The 21,806-nt window shown below is 44.8% G+C and overlaps 3 protein-coding genes across 5 annotated transcripts in view; 2 read left to right on the forward strand and 1 right to left on the reverse strand.

Annotated features, from left to right (window-relative positions):
• The window catches only part of LOC117093599 (zinc finger protein 610), a 183,231-nt gene that overhangs the window by 93,319 nt on the left and 68,106 nt on the right, over window positions 1-21,806 (forward strand). The window lies entirely within an intron of this gene.
• Window positions 6,794-11,479, reverse strand: LOC117091316 (developmental pluripotency-associated 5 protein-like). The gene is made up of 2 exons (XM_033223578.1): window positions 11,433-11,479; window positions 6,794-7,169 (listed from the first exon to the last, which is right to left on the reverse strand). The coding sequence occupies exons 1-2, from the start codon at window positions 11,477-11,479 to the stop codon at window positions 6,794-6,796; spliced, it is 423 nt and encodes a 140-aa protein (XP_033079469.1).
• LOC117093624 (zinc finger protein 534-like) lies at window positions 14,492-20,243 on the forward strand. Its single transcript, XM_033229001.1, is given in 4 exon segments — window positions 14,492-14,636; window positions 15,641-15,769; window positions 18,586-19,957; window positions 19,959-20,243. Coding segments are annotated over 4 exon segments (1,809 nt in total). The 3' UTR covers window positions 20,122-20,243.

Consider the following 21,806-nt stretch of genomic DNA (forward strand, 5'->3'; position numbering starts at 1 on the left):
TGTTCGCTGTATCATATTTCTATGTGCCTTTTTCTTGTGTGCCAAATTAGACCCGTGGCACACACTTTCATTTTTATGAAGCAGAAATACAAATATAATATGACAAATATGAGATAAAAATGTGGGGATAAGGTTAAAAATAGTGTAATACAATCTCTTTTTTGTTCTTGTGCTCAGTGACATAATTTGAAATTATTAATGTTCATAAATTTCCTTGTAAGGTGGACACACAGAAGGGAATTGTGTTTTGCTTTGTTTGGTATTTTAACTTGGAACTTCATATATTCACTCTCACAACCTTTGTGGTAATTTGAACTTTTGCCCACTCCACTAGAACCTTGAAAAAAAATTTTTTTTAAAATTTGAGACAAGGTCTCTTGGACAGGCTGGAGTGCAGTGGCGCAATTAGGGTTCACTGCAGCCTCAACCTCCCCGGCTCAAGTGATCCTCCTACCTTAGCCTCATGAATAGCTGTGACTGCAGGTGCACACCAGCACACCCAGCTAATTTTGGGTTGTTTTTCGTTAAAGATGTTTCACAATGTTTCCTAGCTGGACTGCAACTCTTGGGCTCAAATCACCTCAGCTTCCCAAAGTGTTAGGATTACAGGCGTGAGCCATGCACTTGGCCTCCACTAGAACTTGTTTGACGTCCACCTAAGGTTTGACTTGGATATTGGGAATGATGATGCTATATACTGAAGTGGTCTGAGAATGTTTATTACATAATAAGGCTTTATGAGGAAAGCAGGTTAGACTTCCCCAGTTGGTCCAAAAATGTCATGAAAGAACTGGGATAGGTGACTACTTCGGGTGTTAGGATTGTTGAAGGGTAAGGCTGGGGTTTGGGTACATACTTGTGGTTTGAACTTCCACCTGGTGCCCAATGAGGGAGCACTTCTTGGTTGGGAAAGACCCCAGTTTTCTTGGTGGTGATAGCTGATTACATTCCTCTTGGCTGGACATGTAGGTTTCACTGCACCTGTGATTGTTGAAAATGCTTGTGAATTGCTGTTTAGTAAAGTGTCTAATGAAGTTGCCTGAGATATATTTTACCCTAGTTCCATGAAAATTATTGTACAAAAGTGTTTATTATAAAATCAGTATTTGTTCAAATATTTATTGATATATATTTATTATACAATAGATAAGATTTTACTAGAAGAGCATTTTGCCAAAAGTTGTGGAAATGTCGTTGTCAGATTATGGTATGAAGCAATTTTTTTTGGGCTGAGTGGGGTGGCTCACACCTGTAATCTCAGCACTTCGAGAGGCCAAGGTGGGAAAAATCACTTGAGCCCAGAAGTTGAAGACCAGCCTGGGCAACAGAGCAAAAGCTCATGTCTACAAAAAAATTTTTTAAATAGCTGGGTGGAGTCACGCACACTTGTGGTCCCAACTTTTTAGGGGTGCTGCAGTAGGAGGATCGCTTGATCCCAGAAGGTTGAGGCTGCAGTCTTCCTTGATTGTACGACTGTACTCCAGCCTGGATGACAGAAGGAGACACTGTCTCAAAAAATTTATTTGTGCTTCTTTATATGAGTTACACTAAAATCTTTTTTTTTTTTTTTTTTTTTTTGAGAGGGAGTCTCGCTCTGTCGCCCAGGCTGGAGTGCAGTGGCACGATCTCGGCTCATTGCAAGCTCCGCCTGGCGTGTTCACACCATTCTCCTGCCTCAGCCTCCCAAGTAGCTGGGACTACAGGCGCCCGCCACCTCGCCCGGCTAGTTTTTTTTTTGTTGTTGTTGTTGTTTTGTATTTTATTTATTTATTTATTTTTTGAGACAGAGTCTTGCTCTGTTGCCCAGGCTGGAGTGCAGTGGCCGGATCTCAGCTCACTGCAAGCTCTGCCTCCCAGGTTTTTGCCATTCTCCTGCCTCAGCCTCCTGAGTAGCTGGGACTACAGGCGTCCACCACCTCGCCCGGCTAGTTTTTTGTATTTTTTAGTAGAGACGGGGTTTCACCGTGTTCGCCAGGATGGTCTCGATCTCCTGACCTCGTGATCCGCCCGTCTCGGCCTCCCAAAGTGCTGGGATTACAGGCTTGAGCCACCGTGCCCAGTCACTAAAAATCTTTTTTATAAATTGCAGCCCAGATTCGTTGTTTAATACATTTCTTCAGTGTGTTACTTGAGTGAAAATTTACAGGCCACATAAATGTGGCTGTTGTTTGGAAAGAAAATGTTGTGACATTAGTATGCAACACGAGACAATGGGAAGTACAAACTAGGTTTCCTGTAAATATGAAAAAGGAAAAAAGTGCTTTTACTATGTTAGAAGACTTAAAATCACATGAAGTGATTTCAGTCTTTCTGTTGTGATTCAGATGTTGTAGCTATTTTAGATTTCGCGGTTTGGGGTTTTTTGTTTGTTTGTTTCATTGCCTTTCTACATAATTGGATAACTTTGTTAGTATCTGCAGAATGCCTTGATTAGGAAATGTGTTAACCGTATGTGTCAATTTGGTATAATTTCATATTGCTTTCAGTAGAATCTTCCAATAAATGTACATTGTATATGTGTCTGTATTTGGTGTCTTTGGTTTCTTTCATCAGCATTTCTTAGTTTTAACATAACAGTTCTGTGAATATTCTGACACGTATTTCTTTGACTTTTTTTTTTTTTTTTTGAGACACAATCTCACTTTTGCCCTGGCTGGGGTACATTGGTGTGATCTTGGCTCACTGCAACATCTGTCTCCCGAGTTCAACCAATTCTCTTCCCTCAGCCTCCCAGTTAGCTGGGATTACGGGCACATACCATCACTGCGGCTAATCTTTGTATTTTTAGTAGAGATGGGGTTTCACCATGTTGGCCAGGCTGGTCTCAAACTCCTGACCTCAGGTGATCTGCCTGTCTTGGCCTCCCAAAGTGCTGGGATTACAGTCATGAGCCTCCATGCCCGGCTGACCTATATTTTTAATGGAACAATCATACATGGTATTTTATTTTTAATATCAGCTTTCATGCGTAAATTGCTAATGTACAGAAATATGCAAGATTATTATTTTTTTGAGACAAGGTCTTACTCTGTCACCAGAGTGTAGTGCAGTGGAATGATGTCAGCTAAGTGGAACCTGTGTCCTGCAGCCTTAAGTGATCCTTCCACCCCTGCTGCCTGAGTAGCTGAGACTGCAGGTCCGTGCCACCATGGCCTGCTAATTTTCGTGTTTTGTAGAGACAGGGTTTTGCCATGTTACCCAGGCTGGTCTCAAACTCTTGCGCTCAAGCGATCCACCTGCCTTGGCCTTTCAAAGTGCTGGGATTACAGGCGTGAGCTGCCATGCCTGGCTGATGAAATAAACAAGATTGCTGTATGTTGATCTTATACCTTGCCACCTTTACATTTTTCTTGTTTAGAGATTTTTGTAGATTTTTTGGAATTTTCTACATAAAATTATTTCATCAGATTCTTACTGGTACCACACAGTGATTGGCTTAAAACAAAGATTTATTCTTTCACAATTCTCTAGGTCCCATATCTAATATGGGTCCACAGTTCTGTGATTCTTCATGAATCTCCGGGGGGAAATTTATTTCCTTACCCTTTTTTTTTTTAATTTTTTATTTTTTGAGATGGAGTCTGGCTCTGTCGCCCAGGCTGGAGTGTAGTGGCCGGATCTCAGCTCACTGCAAGCTCCGCCTCCCGGGTTCACGCCATTCTCCTGCCTCAGCCTCCCGAGTAGCTGGGACTACAGGCGCCCGCCACCTCGCCCGGCTAGTTTTTTGTATTTTTTAGTAGAGACGAGGTTTCACCGTGTTCACCAGGATGGTCTCGATCTCCTGACCTCGTGATCCACCCGTCTCGGCCTCCCAAAGTACTGGGATTACAGGCTTGAGCCACTGCGTCCGGCCCTTCCTTACCCTTTATAGGTTCCAGAGGCCACTTACATCCTCTGACTGAGAGTCCACTTCCTCCATGTTTTTTTTCTGAGATGGAGTTTCACTCTTGTGTCCCTGGATGAAGTGCAGTGGCGTGATCTTGGCTTACTGCAACTTCCACCTCCCCGATTCAAGCGATTCTCTTCCTCAGCCTCCCGAGTAGCTGGGACTACAGGCACACCCAGATAATGTTTTGTATTTTTAGTAGAGACAGGGTTTCATCATGTTAACCTGAAGGGGTAGCCTTCCCCTCCACACCTGTGGGCGTTTCTCGTTAGGTGGAACGAGAGACTTGAGAAAAGAAATGAGACACGGAGACAAAGTATAGAGAAAGAAAAAGTGGGCCCAGGGGACCGGCGCTTAGCTTAGAGGACCCACGCCGGCACCGGTCTCTGAGTTCCCTTAGTATTTACTGATAATTATCTTTACTGTCTTAAAGATAAGGGAGTGGCTGGACAATAGGATCATTGTAGGGAGGAAATCAGCAGTAAGACATATGAACAAAAATCTCTGTGACATGAATAAGTTTAAAGGAAAATGCTGTGCCTTGAGATGCATATGCAAACATCTCCATAAGCCTTTTAGCAGCATTGTTTCAGCCTATCACATGGGGAGAAACCTTGGACAATACCTAGCTTTCCTAGGCAGAGGTCCCTGCGACCTTTGGCCCTGTACATGTCCCTGGGTAGTTGAAATTAAGAGAATGGTGATGACTTTTAACCAGCAAGCTGCCTTCAGGCACTTGTTTAACAAAGACACATCCTGCACAGCCCAAAATCCATTAAACCTTGAGTCACCACAGCACATGTCTCTTGCAAGGACAAGGTTGGGGGTAGGGTCACAGATTAACAGCATCTCAAATACAGAACCAAATGGAGTCTCTTATGTCTACTTCTTTCTATATAGACACAGTAACAGGCTGATCTCTTTCTTTTCCCCACATTAACCAGGATGGTCTCAATCTCTTGACCTTGCGATCCGCCCGCCTCAGCCTCCCAAAGTGCTGGATTACAGGCGTGAGCCACCGTGCCTGGCCTGCTTCCTCTATCTTTAAAGGCGAGATAAAATTGGCTTTATCCTTCTATTTGCAACAGATCACCACTGTCCCTCAGGGTCTACCTGCATCCTTCTGATATTGAACCTTGTGGTTCTATCACTTTGACCATATAATCGAGGATAATGTCTATCTAAAGATCCTTAACTAGACCACATTTGCAAACTCCCTTTTGACATATCCAGTAACACATGTTACAAGGATGAGGATATGAAAACATATCCAGTAACAGGTTACAGGGATGACCTGTGCAACCATCATATTTTCTGAGAGTACACTATTTTTTTTCTCCTGTCCTCAAGCCACCCTCCTTCCTCATTGCTACCACACAGTGATTGGCTTAAAAGAAGAAAAATGTATTCTTCTACAGTTCTGTAGGTAACATATCTAATATGGGTCCACAGTTCTGTGATTCTTCATGAATCTCCCGAGGTGCTGCGATTACAGGTCTCAGATACCACATCAGCCTGTCACTTTTATTTCCTTTTCTTCCTTTATTTCACTGGCTGGAACTTTTCATACTGTGTAGAACAGTAGTGATAAGAATGGACTTCCTTGCCTCATCCTTTACCCCTGGGGGAATCTTTATGTCTTTCACCAGAATGTATGATGATCCTTTATGAATTGGTGGGTGATCTTGAGTTGAGGAAATGTCCCATGATACTGTTTTCCATACCGACTGCAGTCTTGTTTTTCTGAAAAATAACTTTTTTTATTGGCAACCTTCAAAAGTGATATTCACAAGACTTAGAACAAGGGCAGAAACCCCCAGACAGATGGTCTTTTCTTTTCTTTTCTTTTCCTTTCTTTCTTTCTTTTTTTTTTTTTTTTTTGAGACGGAGTCTCGCTCTGTCGCCCAGGCTGGAGTGCAGTGGCCGGATCTCAGCTCACTGCAAGCTCCGCCTCCCGGGTTTACGCCATTCTCTCGCCTCAGCCTCCCGAGTAGCTGGGACTACAGGCGCCCGCCATCTCGCCCGGCTAATTTTTTTTTGTATTTTTTTAGTAGAGACGGGGTTTCACCGTGTTAGCCAGGATGGTCTTGAACTCCTGACCTCGTGATCCGCCCGTCTCGGCCTCCCAAAGTGCTGGGATTACAGGCTTGAGCCACCACGCCCGGCCTCTTTCTTTCTTTCTTTCTTTCTTTCTTTCTTTTTCTTTCTCTCTCTCTCTCTTTCTGAGAGAGAGTTTCGCTCTTGTTGCTCAGGCTGGAGTGCAATGGCACATCTTGGCTCACCTCTGCCTCCTGGGTTCTAGTGATTTTCCTACCTCAGCCTCCCAAGTAGCTGGGATTACAGGCATGCACCACCACACCCAGCTAATTTTTTTATTTTTAGTAGATGGGGTTTCTCCATGTTGTTTAGGCTGCTCCCAAACTCCCAACCTCAGGTGATCCACCTGCCTCAGCCTCCCAAAGTGCTGGATTACAGGCATGAGCCATGGCATCCAGTGTTTTTTGTTTTTGTTTTTAAATTCATCAGGCTGGGCCGGCGCGGTGGCTCAAGCCTGTAATCCCAGCACTTTGGGAGCCGAGACGGGTGGATCACGAGGTCAGCAGATCGAGACCATCCTGGCTAACATGGTGAAACCCCGTCTCTACTAAAAAATACAAAAAAAAAAAACTAGCCGGGCGAGATGGCGGCGCCTGTAGTCCAGCTACTTGGGAGGCTGAGGCAGGAGAATGGCGTGAACCGGGAGGCGGAGCTTGCAGTGAGCTGAGATCCGCCACTGCACTCCAGCCTGGGCGGCAGAGCGAGACTCCGCCTCAAAAAAAAAAAAAAAAAAAAAAAAAATTCATCAGGCTGGAGCAGAGTTTAAACCAAGCTGGAGTTACCATTCCAGCTCTGGCCACAACCTGATCTCTACAGCTTGGCCTTCTTTGCATTGGCTGGAAGCTGGCTCACTTCACCCAAGGGCCTACCTAGTTCAACCACAGTCATGCTTTCTGCAAGTTTGAGCATCCCTCGCTCCTGGTGCTGGCAATGCCACTCAGTCATGGACTGGAGCATCCACTTGGTCCGGCACTTGCACAAATAGAAGCCGTAAACGACAACCTCGGTGAGGTCTGAAGACTCCTGAGCCTTCAGCATGAGCATGATCTTGCTCACCTGCTTGATGTAAGAGATTTGAGATCTGTCCAGGCCGAACATGGCTTCCAGCACCCGCATCTGGACCAGGAGCACCTCTGGATCTTTCAAATCCTCAGGAAGTTTCACCCATGGCAGGGTATTTCTACGTCTGGGATTGTTCCCACCTTGTAACCCTCACAACAAAAACTATGCTCCTGCGCGAGCCGGGCCTAAGCGTTCATCAGAATTTTCGATTCCCACCAAATGTATAAAGATTACAATTTCTCCACAACCTTGCTTGTGAAGCAGGTTCACTGCACACTGGTTACCAATGTGTCTGAGTTGAGTGAGAGATCTTCCCGTGCACACACAGTAAGTTATAGGAAGTGAATTTCTTACTTACAGATTGGCAGCAAGGGACAACAGATGCCTGGGGTTCGTGCATGCTGCTCCCGAAGGTTCAGGAAAGCCACCCAGTGCAGATTCAGTCTCTGTGTGTGCTCCACTTGCATCACAGCTGAGGGAGGCTGGAAGGCAGCCCAGCCCAAGTTTCATGCTCCAGGGATGTATGGTGCGTTTGCCTAAAACAATGAAGGGCATCCTGTTCTGGGGGGACTGGAACAGATCCTGCCCTTCTCTGGTCAGGGTGGACAGGATCCTGTCCTTCCTCTCAGGATGTTGCTTTTCTAGAACATTCTATATTCATTCTTGTGAACTACAAGTGAGAAGTCAGACGCAACTGGGCCAGTTCAACCCCACTTGAGTGCTGTCTTGCAGTCTCCCCACCAACTCAGTATCCCCTTTAATGAAGCTAGTCCATTCACATCTGCACTGACCTTCCTGGATCTGGAAGAAGAGGCTGGTCTCAGGAGACTGAAGTAATACCTTGACTGGCAGAATCTCAGTGCAACATCATTGAGGTACAGCCAATTGCATTTCACTAGGCTCAAGAGTATAGCTGCCTCAAGCAGGATAACCAGGCCTGCCTGGAGCAGTGCCATAGTCCGGGATCCCAGTGACCTAGGTGAGGAGTTGCTATTCAGGTCAAATACATTTTCTTCAGGTGACCCCACTGTCTCCAGCCAGTAGTACTGCTTGTGGGTCTTATGTATTTGTGTTTCAAAAATACTTGAGGTCCTGATGTGGGATTCTTACCTCCCGTGCACAGTGACTCATGCCTATAATTTGAGTACTTTGGGAGTGTAGACAGAAGTATCACTTGAGGCCAGAACTTGGACACCTGGCTGGGCAACAAAGTGAGACTCCATCTCTACAAAGTAATGATAATATAAAACTAAAAAATTAGCACAGTCCAATGTCACAGGCCTGTACTTCCAGCTACTTGGGAGGCTAAGGTAGGAGGCGACCATGACCCCAGGAAGTCAAGGTTGTAGTGAGCTATGATTGTGCCACTGCACTCCAGCCTGGGTGTCAGAGTGAGACCCTGTCTTTAATAAAAAAAAAAAAAAGTCTTAAACTAAATAATTTATACCTATTTTTAAAAGTTATTGGCTTTTTTAAAAAGAAAGAGTTGGTGACCTAACTTCACACTGGCCTTAGTCCTCTATGCCCAAGGCAATGTCCCTAGGAAAGTTTCTGGAATTGAGCACAGGGTTGACCTCACCCTCTGGAGTGAATGGGGAATGTAAATGAAAAGTATTTCTTTTTTTTTTTTTTTTTTTTTTTTTGAGACGGAGTCTCGCTCTGTCGCCCAGGCCGGAGTGCAGTGGCCGGACCTCAGCTCACTGCAAGCTCCGCCTCCTGGGTTTACACCATTCTCCTGCCTCAGCCTCCCGAGTGGCTGGGACTACAGGCGCCTGCCACCTCGCCCGGCTAGTTTTTTGTATTTTTTTTAGTAGAGACGGGGTTTCACTGTGTTAGCCAGGATGGTCTCGATCTCCTGACCTCGTGATCCGCCCGTCTCGGCCTCCCAAAGTGCTGGGATTACAGGCTTGAGCCACCGCGCCCGGCCAATGAAAAGTATTTATATTCTGTGAGCCACCGCGCCTGACCTTGTCGTTCTTTTCGCTTTCTTTTCACTCTCTCTTCTCTCTCTGCTTCCAGAGTACCTGTGACTTAAACTTTATTTTAATAGCAGGAATTATCCTGGATCTAATCACCAACCGATTTTGCTCTGCCCCAGCAATATCAGTTTCCAGATTGCTGAGCAGATCTCGCTTCCAAAACCCTAAGACAGGACCGCAGAGTCAGGCTGACAGAAGCACAGGCCCCGTCCTGGGCCCGCCCTGCCCCGCCCTGTCCCTGCCCCGCCCTGTCCCTGCCCCGCCCTGTCCCTGCCCCGCCCCCGGCTCCCGGCCCCGCCTGTACGATGCGCGCGCAATTGCCTGCAGACCCGGAAGTCGAGATCGTAGAGTGGACGTTTCGCGCGCTTTTTCCAGTAGACCCGGCAGCCGATTGCGTGGAAAGACCGTCTAGCCTCCGCGCGTGAGTTTGTCTTTGTCTAGATTAAGTTTAGGCTGCCCAGTTCCTCTGTGCTTCTACACCCGCGATCTGAGGGTTCATGCAGACCTTGAAGTCCCGGCACAGCTCCATTCATTCCGAGTAAATTCAGACGTCCTCTGGAGGGTCTGGAGGTCGCTTCCCTGCGTCTTAAAACCGATTGGAGGCTTCGGGGGCGGGCGCGGTGGCTCACGCCTGTAATCCCAGCACTTTGCTATTTTTTTTTTTCATTTTTTTGGTAATTATTTCAGTCTGTAGTTGGTTGATTCCATTGATGTGGACCCCAGAGATACCAAGAGCTGACGTTAGACTCTATCTGCTCGTTATTCACTTAATAGTCTTTTTTTTTTTTGAGACTGAGTTTTGCTCTTGTTGCCCAGGCTGGAGTGCAATGGCGTGATCTCGGCTCACTGCAACCTGCGCCTCCCTAAGTCAAGGGATTCTCCCGCCTCGGCCTCCCGAGTAGCTGGGATTACTGGCATGCGCCAACATGCCTCTCTAATTTTGAATTTTTAGTAGAGGTGAGGTTTCACCATGCTGGCCAGACTGGTCTCCAACTCCCGACCTCAGGTGATCTGCCTGCCTCATCCTCCCGAAGTGCTGGGATTACAGACATGAGCCACCGCACTTGGCCAAAAGTCTTCTTTTTGATGAGATCCACCTTTATAGTATCTCAATTTTTTTTAATGTAATCTTTTTTTCCCCCCGCTTAACAATGCCCTCCACGCACATGAGTATTGATGCTGACAATTTGGATATGCCAGTGAGAAGCTGTAACATGGAGTCTTTAAGTGGAATTAATAGGATTCAGTACTGATGGAGGTTTCAGGCATCCACCGGAGCTCTTGGAACATAGTGCACACTGATAAAAGGATTCTACTATATTCTGTATCTAGAATTGAGCACTGTGATCCACAGAGGGCTGAGGGGCCTGTGCTCTGCATGAGGTTTGGTCAGGATGATGAAGTCAGTGCTTTTTTTTTTTTTGAGATGGAGTCGCACTTTGTCGCCTAGGCTGGAGTGCAGAATCACAATCTTGGCTCACTACAACCACTGCCGCCGGGATTCAAGCAATTCTCCTTCCTCAGCCTCCCGAGGAGCTGGGATTACAGGTGCCTGGCACCATGCCCAGCTAAGTTTTTGTATTTTTAGGAGAGACAGGGTTTCACCATCTTGGCCAGGCTGGTCTTGAACTCCTGTCCTCGTGATCCACCCGCCTCGGCCTCCCAAAGTGCTGGGATTACAGGTGTGAGCCACTGCACCTGGCCTTTTTTTTTCTTTTTCTTTTTTTTTTTTTTTTTTTTTGAGACGGAGTCTCGCTCTGTCGCCAGGCTGGAGTGCAGTGGCCGATCTCAGCTCACTGCAAGCTCCGCCTCCTGGGTTTCCGCCATTCTCCTGCCTCAGCCTCCCGAGTAGCTGGGACTACAGGCGCCCGCCACCTCGCCCGGCTAGTTTTTTGTATTTTAGTAGAGACGGGTTTCACCATGTTAGCCAGGATGGTCCGATCTCCTGACCTCGTGATCCGCCCGTCTCGGCCTCCAAAGTGCTGGGATTACAGGCTTGAGCCACCGCGCCCGGCCTCTTTTTCTTTTTTTAAGACGGAGTTTCACCCTGTCGCCCAGGCTGGAGTACAATGGTGCGATCTCGGCTCACTGCAACCTCTGTCTTCTAAGTTCAAGGAATTCTCCTGCCTCAGCTTTCTGAGTAGCTGGGATTACAGGCCCGTGCCACCACACCCAGCTAATTTTTTGTATCTTTAGTAGAGATGGGGGTTTCACTATGTTGGCCAGGCTGGTCTCATGATCTGCCTGCCTCGGCCTCCCAAAGTGCTAGGATTACAGGTGTGAGTCATGGTGCCTGGCCAAGTCTGTGCTTTTAAGGGGAGCTCAGTCCAGCCCAGCTCCACACTGCTGCAGCGTGTGTGTTGCTTACCAAGAGGAAAGAGTTTTGAGGAAGGGAGCCAAAAACTCACTTGTTGATTTTCCTGTAGGAGATCAACAGTGGGCAGCAGAGGACCATCAAGGGTCAGTGTTTTGTTTTATTCGACCACCGGTGCAGGCGCCAGAGAAGAGGCAAGTAGGCAAGGTAAAAAAGAAACTTTATTAGCTAGCCAGTGTGAAGGAGGAAAGGGCGAGATTCACCAGTCTCCGGCGGTGGAGGCCGAGGAAGTGGCTCCGGCGTTCTCGGGCGAGGTTCCTATGTCTGCATATGAGGAGGGGCCGAGGAAGTTCGCGCCCCGCGTCTGCCGGGAGTGGCTTTTCTGTCTAGGGCTTGGGAGTGGGAGGGCAATAGGCGGGACACGGGCGTGTTGGGGGTGTTCCGTAGGCGTCGCCAGGTAAATTTCGGTTTCCTCATGGGACGCCATGTTGCGCCTGCGCAGTTGGTCTGTATTTTTCCTGGGCGCCGGCTGCATTTTCCCGCGCACCAGTAAGTTGGTGATGAAGAACCCGGAAATGGGCCATCTTAGTTGTCTTTATCCTCTCTCCCCATCCAGACAGTTAGGTCTTCCCTTTTTGTAAGGCTATGGCACAGGAAGTAGGTGTGTTGATTCTAAGCCCTAAACAGCATTATTTTTGATATTAGGATTCACTTTCAAAGAGACATATTATGCAAGGAAGCAACTCAGAAGAGGAAAGAAAAGAAGTCAGGAATGGCCCTCACTCATATAAGGTAATATTCTCAGTGGATTCTTCTGTCTCTGTTTCTTCCTGAAATGCTAGGCATTGGAGTTGCCAATCTCTGACTCTGAAGGATCCTGCCTGACTCATTTCATTGCACTTACCCATGGCTTCTTCCAGTCCCTTTCACTTCCACTTAAGATTCCAGTTCCCTATTACCCAGTGACATGAACTTGGGAAGAGGTCCCACTGGGCATGAACCTGCAAGGGGCTCACATCCAGACATGGAAGGGGATGGGGTGAGGGCCCTGTGGTGTCAGTACTGTTGGGCAGCAGGGATTGTTCAGGGGCCACATCTGGATGCACTGAGAGTGTTCTGTGGACTAGGATTAGAGAAGCTGCATGTGGAATTCCTTTTTTGTTTGTTTGTTTTGAGACAGAGTCTCACTCTGTTGCCCAGGCTGGAGTGTGGTTTTTGATCTCAGCCATATAAATGTATATGTGTACTAATGTATATGAGTGTTAGTATATATAAATGTGTACATGTGATATGTTTGCATGAGTGCAGAGATGAGCAAACCTGTAGTGTTTTATAAATAGCATGTCATAATTTTATATATATTTTTATCAGTTGAAATTATATCTATCAGGATATTCAAATTTTTCTACATTATGTTAATGAAGCAATGGCTAAAAGAATCTTATAGTAATGTATTATGGGGATATCTATTATATACATGCACATATGATGAACTTTTAGGCAATTCCATGTTTTTAATCCTTGAAGTTGTTTTGAATTTACTGAATTAGGTAATTGTCAATTAACTTTTGATGCTGATCTGTTACTTAACTGTTTGATTCTTTAGGTTTGATTCTCATGCTCAGAGACCTGGGATCTAGTGCTTACTCTGCAGTTTCAGCCCTCACACCTGGGGCAAGCTAGCGTGCATGTGGAAGAGCTGTCTCTTCAGTAAGATAGGAACAGATCATTCTTTCATTGGCTTTTGTTGCTATACCAGTTAGTTCATGTAAATCATTTAGAATAGTGCCTATCACATGGGAAGTGTTCTATTCAGCCATTGCTACTGTTATCATCACAGTTTTCAGATTTTGGCCATTTTTACATTTTATTTTATTTTATTTTTTTTGAGACAGGGTCTCACCCTGTCACCCAGGCTGGAGTGCAATGGCACAATCTCAGCTCACTGCAACCTCTGCCTCCTGGGTTCAAGCCATTCCCCTGCCTCAGCCTCCTGAGTAGCTGGGATTACAGGTGCACACCTCCATACCCAGCTAATTTTTTGTATTTTTAGTAGAGATGGGGTTTCACCATGTTGACCAGGCTGGTCTTGAACTCCTGACCTCATGATCCACCCGCCTCAGCCTCCCAAAGTGCTGGGATTACAGGCGTGAGCCATCACCCCTGGCCCAGATTTTGACCATTTTTAAAAACCACTATAGGTCGGATGTGGTAGCTCATGCCTGTAATCCCAGCATTTTTGTAGGCCGAGGTGGGCGGATTGCTTGATCTTAGGGATTCGAGACCAGCTTGGACAACCTGGTGAGAATCTGTCTCTACAAAACATACAAAAATTAGCTGGGCATAGTGGTGTGAGCCTGTAGTCCCAGCTACTTGGGAGGCTGAGGTTAGAGGATTGCTTGAGCCTGGGAGGCAGGGGCTTCAGTGAGTCAATATCACACCCCTGCACTCCAGTCTGGGAAAGAGTAAGATCCTATCTCAAAAAAAGAAAGAAAGCACTGTAGACATTGTCATCCCTGAAGACACTACTTGTATCTCAGGTAGATACTAACTGTCACTTGATGTGTCAAAAATAATATCTCACATTTCTTTTTCTTTTTCTTTTTTTTTTTTTTTGAGATGGAGTCTTGCTCTGTCTCCGAAGCTGGAGTACAGTGGTGCAATCTTGGTTCACTGCAAGCTCCACCTCCTGGGTTCACGCCATTCTCCTGCTCAGCCTCCCGAGTAGCTGGGACTATAGGTGCCCACCACCACGCCTGGCTAATTTTTTGTATTTTTAGTAGAGACGGGGTTTCACCGTGTTGGCCAGGATGGTCTCGATCTCCTGACCTCATGATCCACCCGCCTCTGTCTCCCAAAGTGCTGAGATTACAGGCGTGAGCCACTGTGCCCGGCAATAATACCTAACATTTCTATAGAGATAACCCTGGTTTAATTTTTTGTTTGTATTACTTGTATTATCCACAGAATGAAACATGTGCTCTGATTTAAAGGATGTCACCACTGCTTGTGGAAAAGTGTGATGAAACACAGTGACAGACACACAACTCACTCAAGAATACTTTATAATGCTCACCTCAGTGCAGTCAGTCCTTCCCGCTGTCTTCTCATTCTCTTTCAACATAAGTACTCTCTCCATATCCTGTTTTTGAAATGTGCATTTCCTTTTAGGGACAATTGTTATTCAGGGATGTGGCCATCGAATTCTCTCAGGAGGAGTGGAAATGCCTGAACCCTGGGCAGAAAGCTTTATATAGGGATGTGATGTTGGAGAACTACAGGAACCTGGTCTCCCTAGGTGAGGATGATGTTCCTCCAGAAGCCTGGATCTGCTCTGGTATATCTTTTTGCATTTTCTCTTGTGTGTCTCTTGGGAGCCCCTGCATTGCTTGACTGAGATTGAAACCTGTCGACTATGAAATGAAAAGCATTGTGCTTTCTGGACTTGAAATGTCCCCTTACACCAGCCTGACCAACATGATGAAACCCTATCCCTACTAAAAATATAAAGATTAGTTAGGCATGGTGGTACGTGCCTGTAGTCCCAGCTACTTGGGAGACTGAGGCAGAAGAATTGCTTGAACCTGGGAGGCAGGGGCTGCAGTGAGCCGAGATCATGCCACTGCACTCAAGCCTGGGCGATAGAGTGAGACTCTGTCTCAAAAAAAAAGAAATGTCCCCTTTCTTCAGATATTCTGCTTCCTTCATGATTAGTCATTGGTGTCACCACTGCTGAAGTAGGCATGAAACCTTATGACAGACTTAATAATTATTCAGTTCCCTGTTTTATACCCCTGTGCTTTTGATTCAGTAGTTCTTGAAAGGGGGCTTAATGTCTACATGTTACAATGTTTCCTCAGCATTCAGAAGGAGGCAATCAGTGGATGAATTTGTGAAATATTCTTTTTTTCTTTTGAGACGGAGTCTCGCTCTGTTGCCCAGGCTGGAGTGCAGTGGCCGGATCTCAGCTCACTGCAAGCTCCACCTCCCGGGTTTACGCCATTCTCCTGCCTCAGCCTCCCGAGTAGCTGGGACTACAGGCACCTGCCACCTCGCCCAGCTAGTTTTTTGTATTTTTTAGTAGAGACGGGGTTTCACCAGGTTAGCCAGGATGGTCTCGATCTCCTGACCTTGTGATCCGCCTTGCGTCTCGGCCTCCCAAAGTGCTGGGATTACAGGCTTGAGCCACAGCGCCCGGCCAAAATATTCTTGATTAATTTGTAATATGCTCTCCTACCTAAATATAGGACTTGGACTTCAGAGATGCCACAGCACACATTTATTCTTTCTTTTTATAAATAGGAATCTGTCTTCCTGACCTGAGTGTTATATCCATGTTGGAGCAAAAGAGAGATCCCTGGACTCTGCAGAGTGATGTGAAAATAGCAAACAATCCAAATGGCAGGGAGTACATCAAAGGTGTGAAAACAGGTAAGAGCTCGGGTGGGCAGAGTGGAGGCCCCATAATTTTTGTTTTTTGAGACAGGGTCTCACTTTGTCATCTGTGCTAGAGTGCAGTGGCAATCATAGCTCACAGCAGCCTTAAACTCATGGACTTAGGGATGATCCCTCTGGCTCAGTCTTCCAAAATGTTGGGATTACAGGCTTGAGCCACTGTACTCTGCAAAGCCACACTATTACATAGTGTTTGGGAAACTCTGCAAGTGGGAGAATTCTGTGGGAAAACCAAAGTTGAAATCCTTTGAGTTGTGAACAGACTTTTTTTTTTGAGATGGAGTCTTGCTCGGTTGCCCAGACTGGAGTGCAGTGGTGCAATCTCAGATCACTGCAAGCTCCGCCTTCCGGGTTCACTCACACCATTCTCCTGCCTCAGCCTCCCGAGTAGCTGGGACTACAAGTGCCCGCCAGCATGCCAGGCTAATTTTTTTGTATTTTTAGTAGAGACGGGGTTTCACCCGGTGAGCCAGGATGGTCTTCATCTCCTGACCATGTGATCTGCCCTCCTCAGCCTCCCAAAGTGCTGGGATTACAGGCGTGAGCCACTGCTCTTGGCTGAACAGACATTTTTCATTTTCTTTTTTCTGTTTTGAGATAGGGTCTCTCTCCTGTCACCCAGTCTGGAGTGCAGTAGCATGATTATGGCTGGCTGCAGCCTCACCTTCCTGGCCTCACGTGATTCTCCCACCTCAGCCTTCTGAATAGCTGGGACTATGTGTGTATACCACCATGCCTGGCTAGTTTTTTGTATTTTTAGTAGAGGCGGAGTTTTCCCATATTACCCAGGCTGGTCTTGAACTCCTGGCCTCAAGTGATCCACCCACCTCGGCCTCCCGAATTGCTGGGATTACGGGCATGAGCCACCGTGCCCAGCCTCACATAATGATTTTTGAGTTCTAACTAACTTTCTCAGTTCTTCTTTATCTAAGAAAGCCTAAATTATTTTTGTAGGTGAGTTTTGCTAAATATAGTATTCTTCATTGATGTTTTTCTTATTTTCTTTTTTCTTTTTATTGAGACAGAGTCTCACTCTGTCACCCAGACTGGAGTGTGGTGGCATCATCTCGGCTCACTGCAAAGTCTGCCTCCTGGGTTCATGCCATTCTCCTGCCTCAGCCTCCCGAGTAGCTGGGACTACAGGCTCCTGCCACCACGGCCAGCTACATTTTTTTTGTATTTTTAGTAGAGACGGGGTTTCACTGTGTTAGCCAGGATGGTCTCCATCTCCTGACCTCATGATCTGCCCACCTCGGCCTCCCAAAGTGCTGGGATTACAGGCATGAGTCACCGCGCCCGGCCCTTATTTTTCTTTAAGCACTTTCAATATATCACTTCACTGCCTTCTAGCCTGAAGATACCTGCTGGAAAAATACACATAAACATACAATTTCCTATTACATGTCAAGTCTCTCTTTTGTTGATGCTATCAAACTGTCTTTGTCTTTCTTTTACTTTTGATAATTTCCTTATATTATGTCCCTGTGTGAATGTCTTTGGGTTAATTTTAGTAATGGTCAAGCTTCTTGAATTTGTATATTCGGCTCTTTCCTCAGATGTGTAATGTTTTAACATTTCTTCACTTGTGGCTTCTCATCCTTTGTCGCCCTCTTATGAATCTCCAATAGTTTGTATATTGTTCCACCTGATAGTCTCTCAAAAATGTATTAGGGTTTGTAAGGTTTTCTTCATCATTTTTTCTTTGTGGTCTTTGGAACTGATCCTTTTGAACAACCTATCTTTCACTTTACTCATTGTTTTCCATTCCTTTTGCTATCTGTTGTTAATCCCCTTAATGGATTTTTACATCAGTTTCTGTATTTCAGCTCCAGAATTTCTGTTCTCTTGTTTTTAATGATCTCCCACGTTTGTTATCCTCATTCTTTTCACGTATTATTTTCCTCATTTTATTTAGTTTTCTGTCTCTGTTATCTTTTATTTTGGTGTCTGGAGTTTTATTTATTTATCTATTTATTTGTTATTCTTTTAGCCATATTTTCTCATCTTTTCATAGGCCTTTATAGTAGTTTTTCATTTAGGTTTGGGAAAACCACCGCTTTTTTCAGTTATTTTTTATAATGTGCTGTGGGAGACCTTACTTCTTGTAAGGGTATAGGAACACTCGATTCTTTTCTGGGATGTATCTTTCCTGGCTTTGTGAAAGTAGTATTACAAATGTCTACAGTGCTGCTCTTAAATATCTTATTTTCCTTAAGAGACTTATCCCTGCTTTTTCACAGAAGCTGTTAGTTCCTCTTTTATTTGTCTCCTTATAATCTCTCTCAAGCTCTCCCATAGTTCCCCTGACTCCTGCAGATTCCAGATGCTCCAGTACATCACCTCACTCACTTGTGTTTTCTGCATTACCAACATGTTATACAAAGTATGCTGATACTGGCCGGGCACGGTGGCTCATGCCTGCAATCCCAGCACTTTGGGAGGCTGAGGCAGGTGGATCACGAGGTCAGTAGTTTGAGACCAGCCTGGCCAACATAGTGAAACACTGTCTCTACTAAAAATACATAAAGTTAGTCAGGTGTGGTGGCAGCCACCTGTTATCCCAGCTACTCAGGAGAGAGAACTGCTTAAACCCAGGAGGCAGAGGTTGTAGTGAGCTAAGATCACACCATTGCACTTTGGCCTGGGTGACAGTGTGAGACTCCATCTCAATAAAAGCAAAGTATGCTGATACTTTCAATGTCTGAGTCAAGTGATGCAGAATCTTGTTTTCTGTCAGACTTTAAACATGCCAGAATCAGGGATTAAGTTCTAATGTTTTCTTGCTTTTCTAGAGAAGAATTATAAATTGGGAAGCAATGCAGGAAATAAGCCACTTAAAAATCAACATGGATTAACTCTTCAGTTACATCTGGCTGAATGGCAGCAATTTCAAGCTGTAAGGAATATTTATAGATGTAAGCATGTTGAAAAATCTATCAGTGATAATTCTTCAGTTTTACCAGATCAAATAAGTTTTTCCAATGTCAAAACCCATATTTTTAATAACTACGAAAATGATTTTGTTTTTTCTACAATACTCCCACAAGAACAGAAAATACACATTAGGGGAAAACCTTATGGATGTAATGAGCATGGCAAAATCTTCAGAGTGTCTTCAAGCCTTATTAACCATCAAGTAATCCATATTGCAGATGTACCTTACAAACGTAGTGACTGTGGCGAGATCTTTAGTAGCAATTCAAACCTTGCACAACATCAGAAAATTCATACTGGAGAGAAACCTTACAATGAATATGACAAAGTCTTTAGTCACCATGCCTACCTTGCACAACATAGGAAAATTAATACTGGAGAGAAGCCTTACAAATGCTGTGAATGTGGCAGAGCATTTAATGTGTGTTCCAGTCTTACTGCTCCTCTTGTAATCCATACTGGAGAGAAACCTTATGACTGTAAGGAATGTGGCAAGGTCTTCAGTCACAAGTCTTCCCTATCCATTCATCAGACAATTCATACTGGAGAGAGACCATACAAATGTAAGGAATGTGGCAAGGGCTTTCGTCGAATTGCATTCCTTGTAAGGCATCAGGAAGTTCATACTGGAGAGAAACCTTACAAATGTAATGAATGTGGCAAGGTCTTTATTGGCAATTCGCGCCTTGTACGACATAGGAAAATTCATACTGTGGAGAAGTCTTACAAATGTAATGAATGTGGCAAAGCATTTAGATGGTGTTCAGACCTCACTACCCATCTTCTAATCCATACTGAAGAGAAACCTTATGAATGTATAGACTGTGGCAAGATCTTCAGGCGCAAGTCTTCCCTAACCTATCACTGTAGAATTCATACTGGAGAGAAGCCTTACAAATGTAACGAATGTGGCAAGGTCTTCAGTGTGAGTTCACACCTTGCACGACATAAGAAAATTCATACTGGAGAGAAGCCTTACAAATGTAACGAATGTGGCAAGGTCTTCAGTCAGAGTACACACCTTACACAACATAGGAATATTCATACTGGAAAGAAGCCTTACAGTTGTAATGAATGTGGCAAGGTCTTCAGTAGGAATTCACACCTTTCACGACATAGGAAAATTCATACTGGAGAGAAGCCTTACAGTTGTAATGAATGTGGCAAGGTCTTCAGTCAGAATTCACAACTTTCACAACATAGGAAAATTCATACTGGAGAGAAGCTTTACAAATGAATGTAGCAAGGTCTTCAGTCAGAATTCACACCTTGCACAACATAGAAATATTCATACTGGAGAGAAGACATACAGTTGTAATGAATGTGGCAAGGTCTTTAGTAAAAATTGAATCCTAGTACAACATTGGAGAATTCATACCAGAGAGAAGCATTAAAAATTTAGTGAAGCTGACAAGGCACAGTGGCTTATGCCTGTATTCCCATTACTTTGGGAGTCCAAGGTGGGTGGATGATGAGGTCAGGAGATCAAGACCATCCTCGCTAACGTGTTGAAACCCTGTCTCTACTAAAAATACAATTATATATATATATATATATATGACATTCCATTTATGAATAACCCACAATGACAACCTCTTTTTCCTATAAGTGTTGGGAACAGGCCCCCAAGTCTGGCCAGAAATAGGCTCCAAAACTGGCCATAAACAAAATCTGTAGTGCTGTGATATGTTCTTGATGGTCATGACGCCCACACTGAAGGTTGTTTGTTTACCAGAATGAGGGCAAAGAATATCTGGCCCACCCAGGGCAGAAAACCACTTAAGGTGTCCCTGAACCACAAATAATAGCATGTGCCATCTGTGCCTTAAGGACATGTTCCTGCTGCAATAACCAGAGCCCATCCCTTTGTTTCCCATAAGGAATGCTTTTATGTAATCTATAATCAATAGAAACAATGCTTATCACTGGCTTGCTATCAATAAATATGTGGGTAAAACTTTGTTCGTGGTTCTCTGCTCTGAAGGCTGTCAGCCTCCTGATTTCCCACTCCACACTCTATATTTCTGGGTGAGTGTCTTTAAGTCCTTTAGCACCGCTGGGTTAGGGTCTCCACCACCGAGCTGGTCTTGGCACAAAGCTACTTTATAACTTTCAACCCAAAATTTGAGATCTTGATATGTGCCTCCTCCTACAAGCCTTTCACTGTGGTCTCTGGGAAACAATCAATTGAAAGAATCAATAGGATGACAGGGCTGATTTCATTAGCTGAAGATCATTTCTATTCAGTTTCCTGGAATAAACACTGCCTTTTTATATTAAATATTGTCTGATTTAGACAGCATGGACATGGGTAGAGAATAACATAAAATGATGACTGCTTGAAGCAGTCAGGCTTATTGCCTTCTGCCCACCCTTTTCTTGACAAGGATGTAGTGCTTCTGTGCTCTAATAGCCATAAAATAGAGCATGCCATTAAAGGCATTACATTTTTATGGGAAGAGAATAATTGTTGTTAGATACTGATTACATGGTCGAAATCATGCAGGGGAAGGGGTGATTACCTCCTCAATTGAATAGCAATAGTTCCTGTTTAGCAAAGATGGAAAACAGTAGTCTTATTTTTGAAATGGAAGTCTGAGCACAAAGAATGGGAATGTTGTTGATTTTCGATAACCTGATGACAGTGTGCCTAGGTGATTATCTTTTTGGGATGAATTCCCCATGTGTTCTTTGAGCTTCTTATGTTTGGATGTCTAGGTCTCTAGCAAGACTGGGAAAGCTTTCCTTAATTATTACCCTAAATATATTTTCTAAACTTTTAGATTTCTCATCTTCCTCAGAAATGCCGACTATTCTTAGGTTTCATTGTTTAACATAATCTCAGACTTCTTCAAGGCTTTGTTCATATTTTCCTATTTTTTCTTTGTCTTTGTTGGATTGCGTTAATTCAAAAACTTTGCCTTACTTTGGGAGGCTGAGATGGGCAGACCACAAGGTTAGGAGTTCAAGACCAGTCTGGCCAATATGGTGAAACCCCATCTCTACTAAAAATACAAAAATTAGCCGGGCATGCTAGGGAGTGAGTGCCTGTAGTCCTAGCTACTCTGGGGGCTGAGGC

Source organism: Trachypithecus francoisi, unplaced genomic scaffold (genome assembly GCF_009764315.1).
Source record: "Trachypithecus francoisi isolate TF-2019V2 unplaced genomic scaffold, Tfra_2.0 Lachesis_group12, whole genome shotgun sequence".
Classification (NCBI taxonomy): domain Eukaryota; kingdom Metazoa; phylum Chordata; class Mammalia; order Primates; family Cercopithecidae; genus Trachypithecus; species Trachypithecus francoisi.

Excerpts from the sequence above, each read along its gene's own strand:
- LOC117091316 (XM_033223578.1), bottom strand. The coding sequence starts at position 11,479 with ATGGTCCTCTGCTGCCCACTGTTGATCTCCTACAGGAAAATCAACAA. Across the intron at positions 7,170-11,432 it reads TCCTACAGGAAAATCAACAA|ACGTAGAAATACCCTGCCAT; the intron begins GTGAGTTTTTGG and ends GAACAATCCCAG.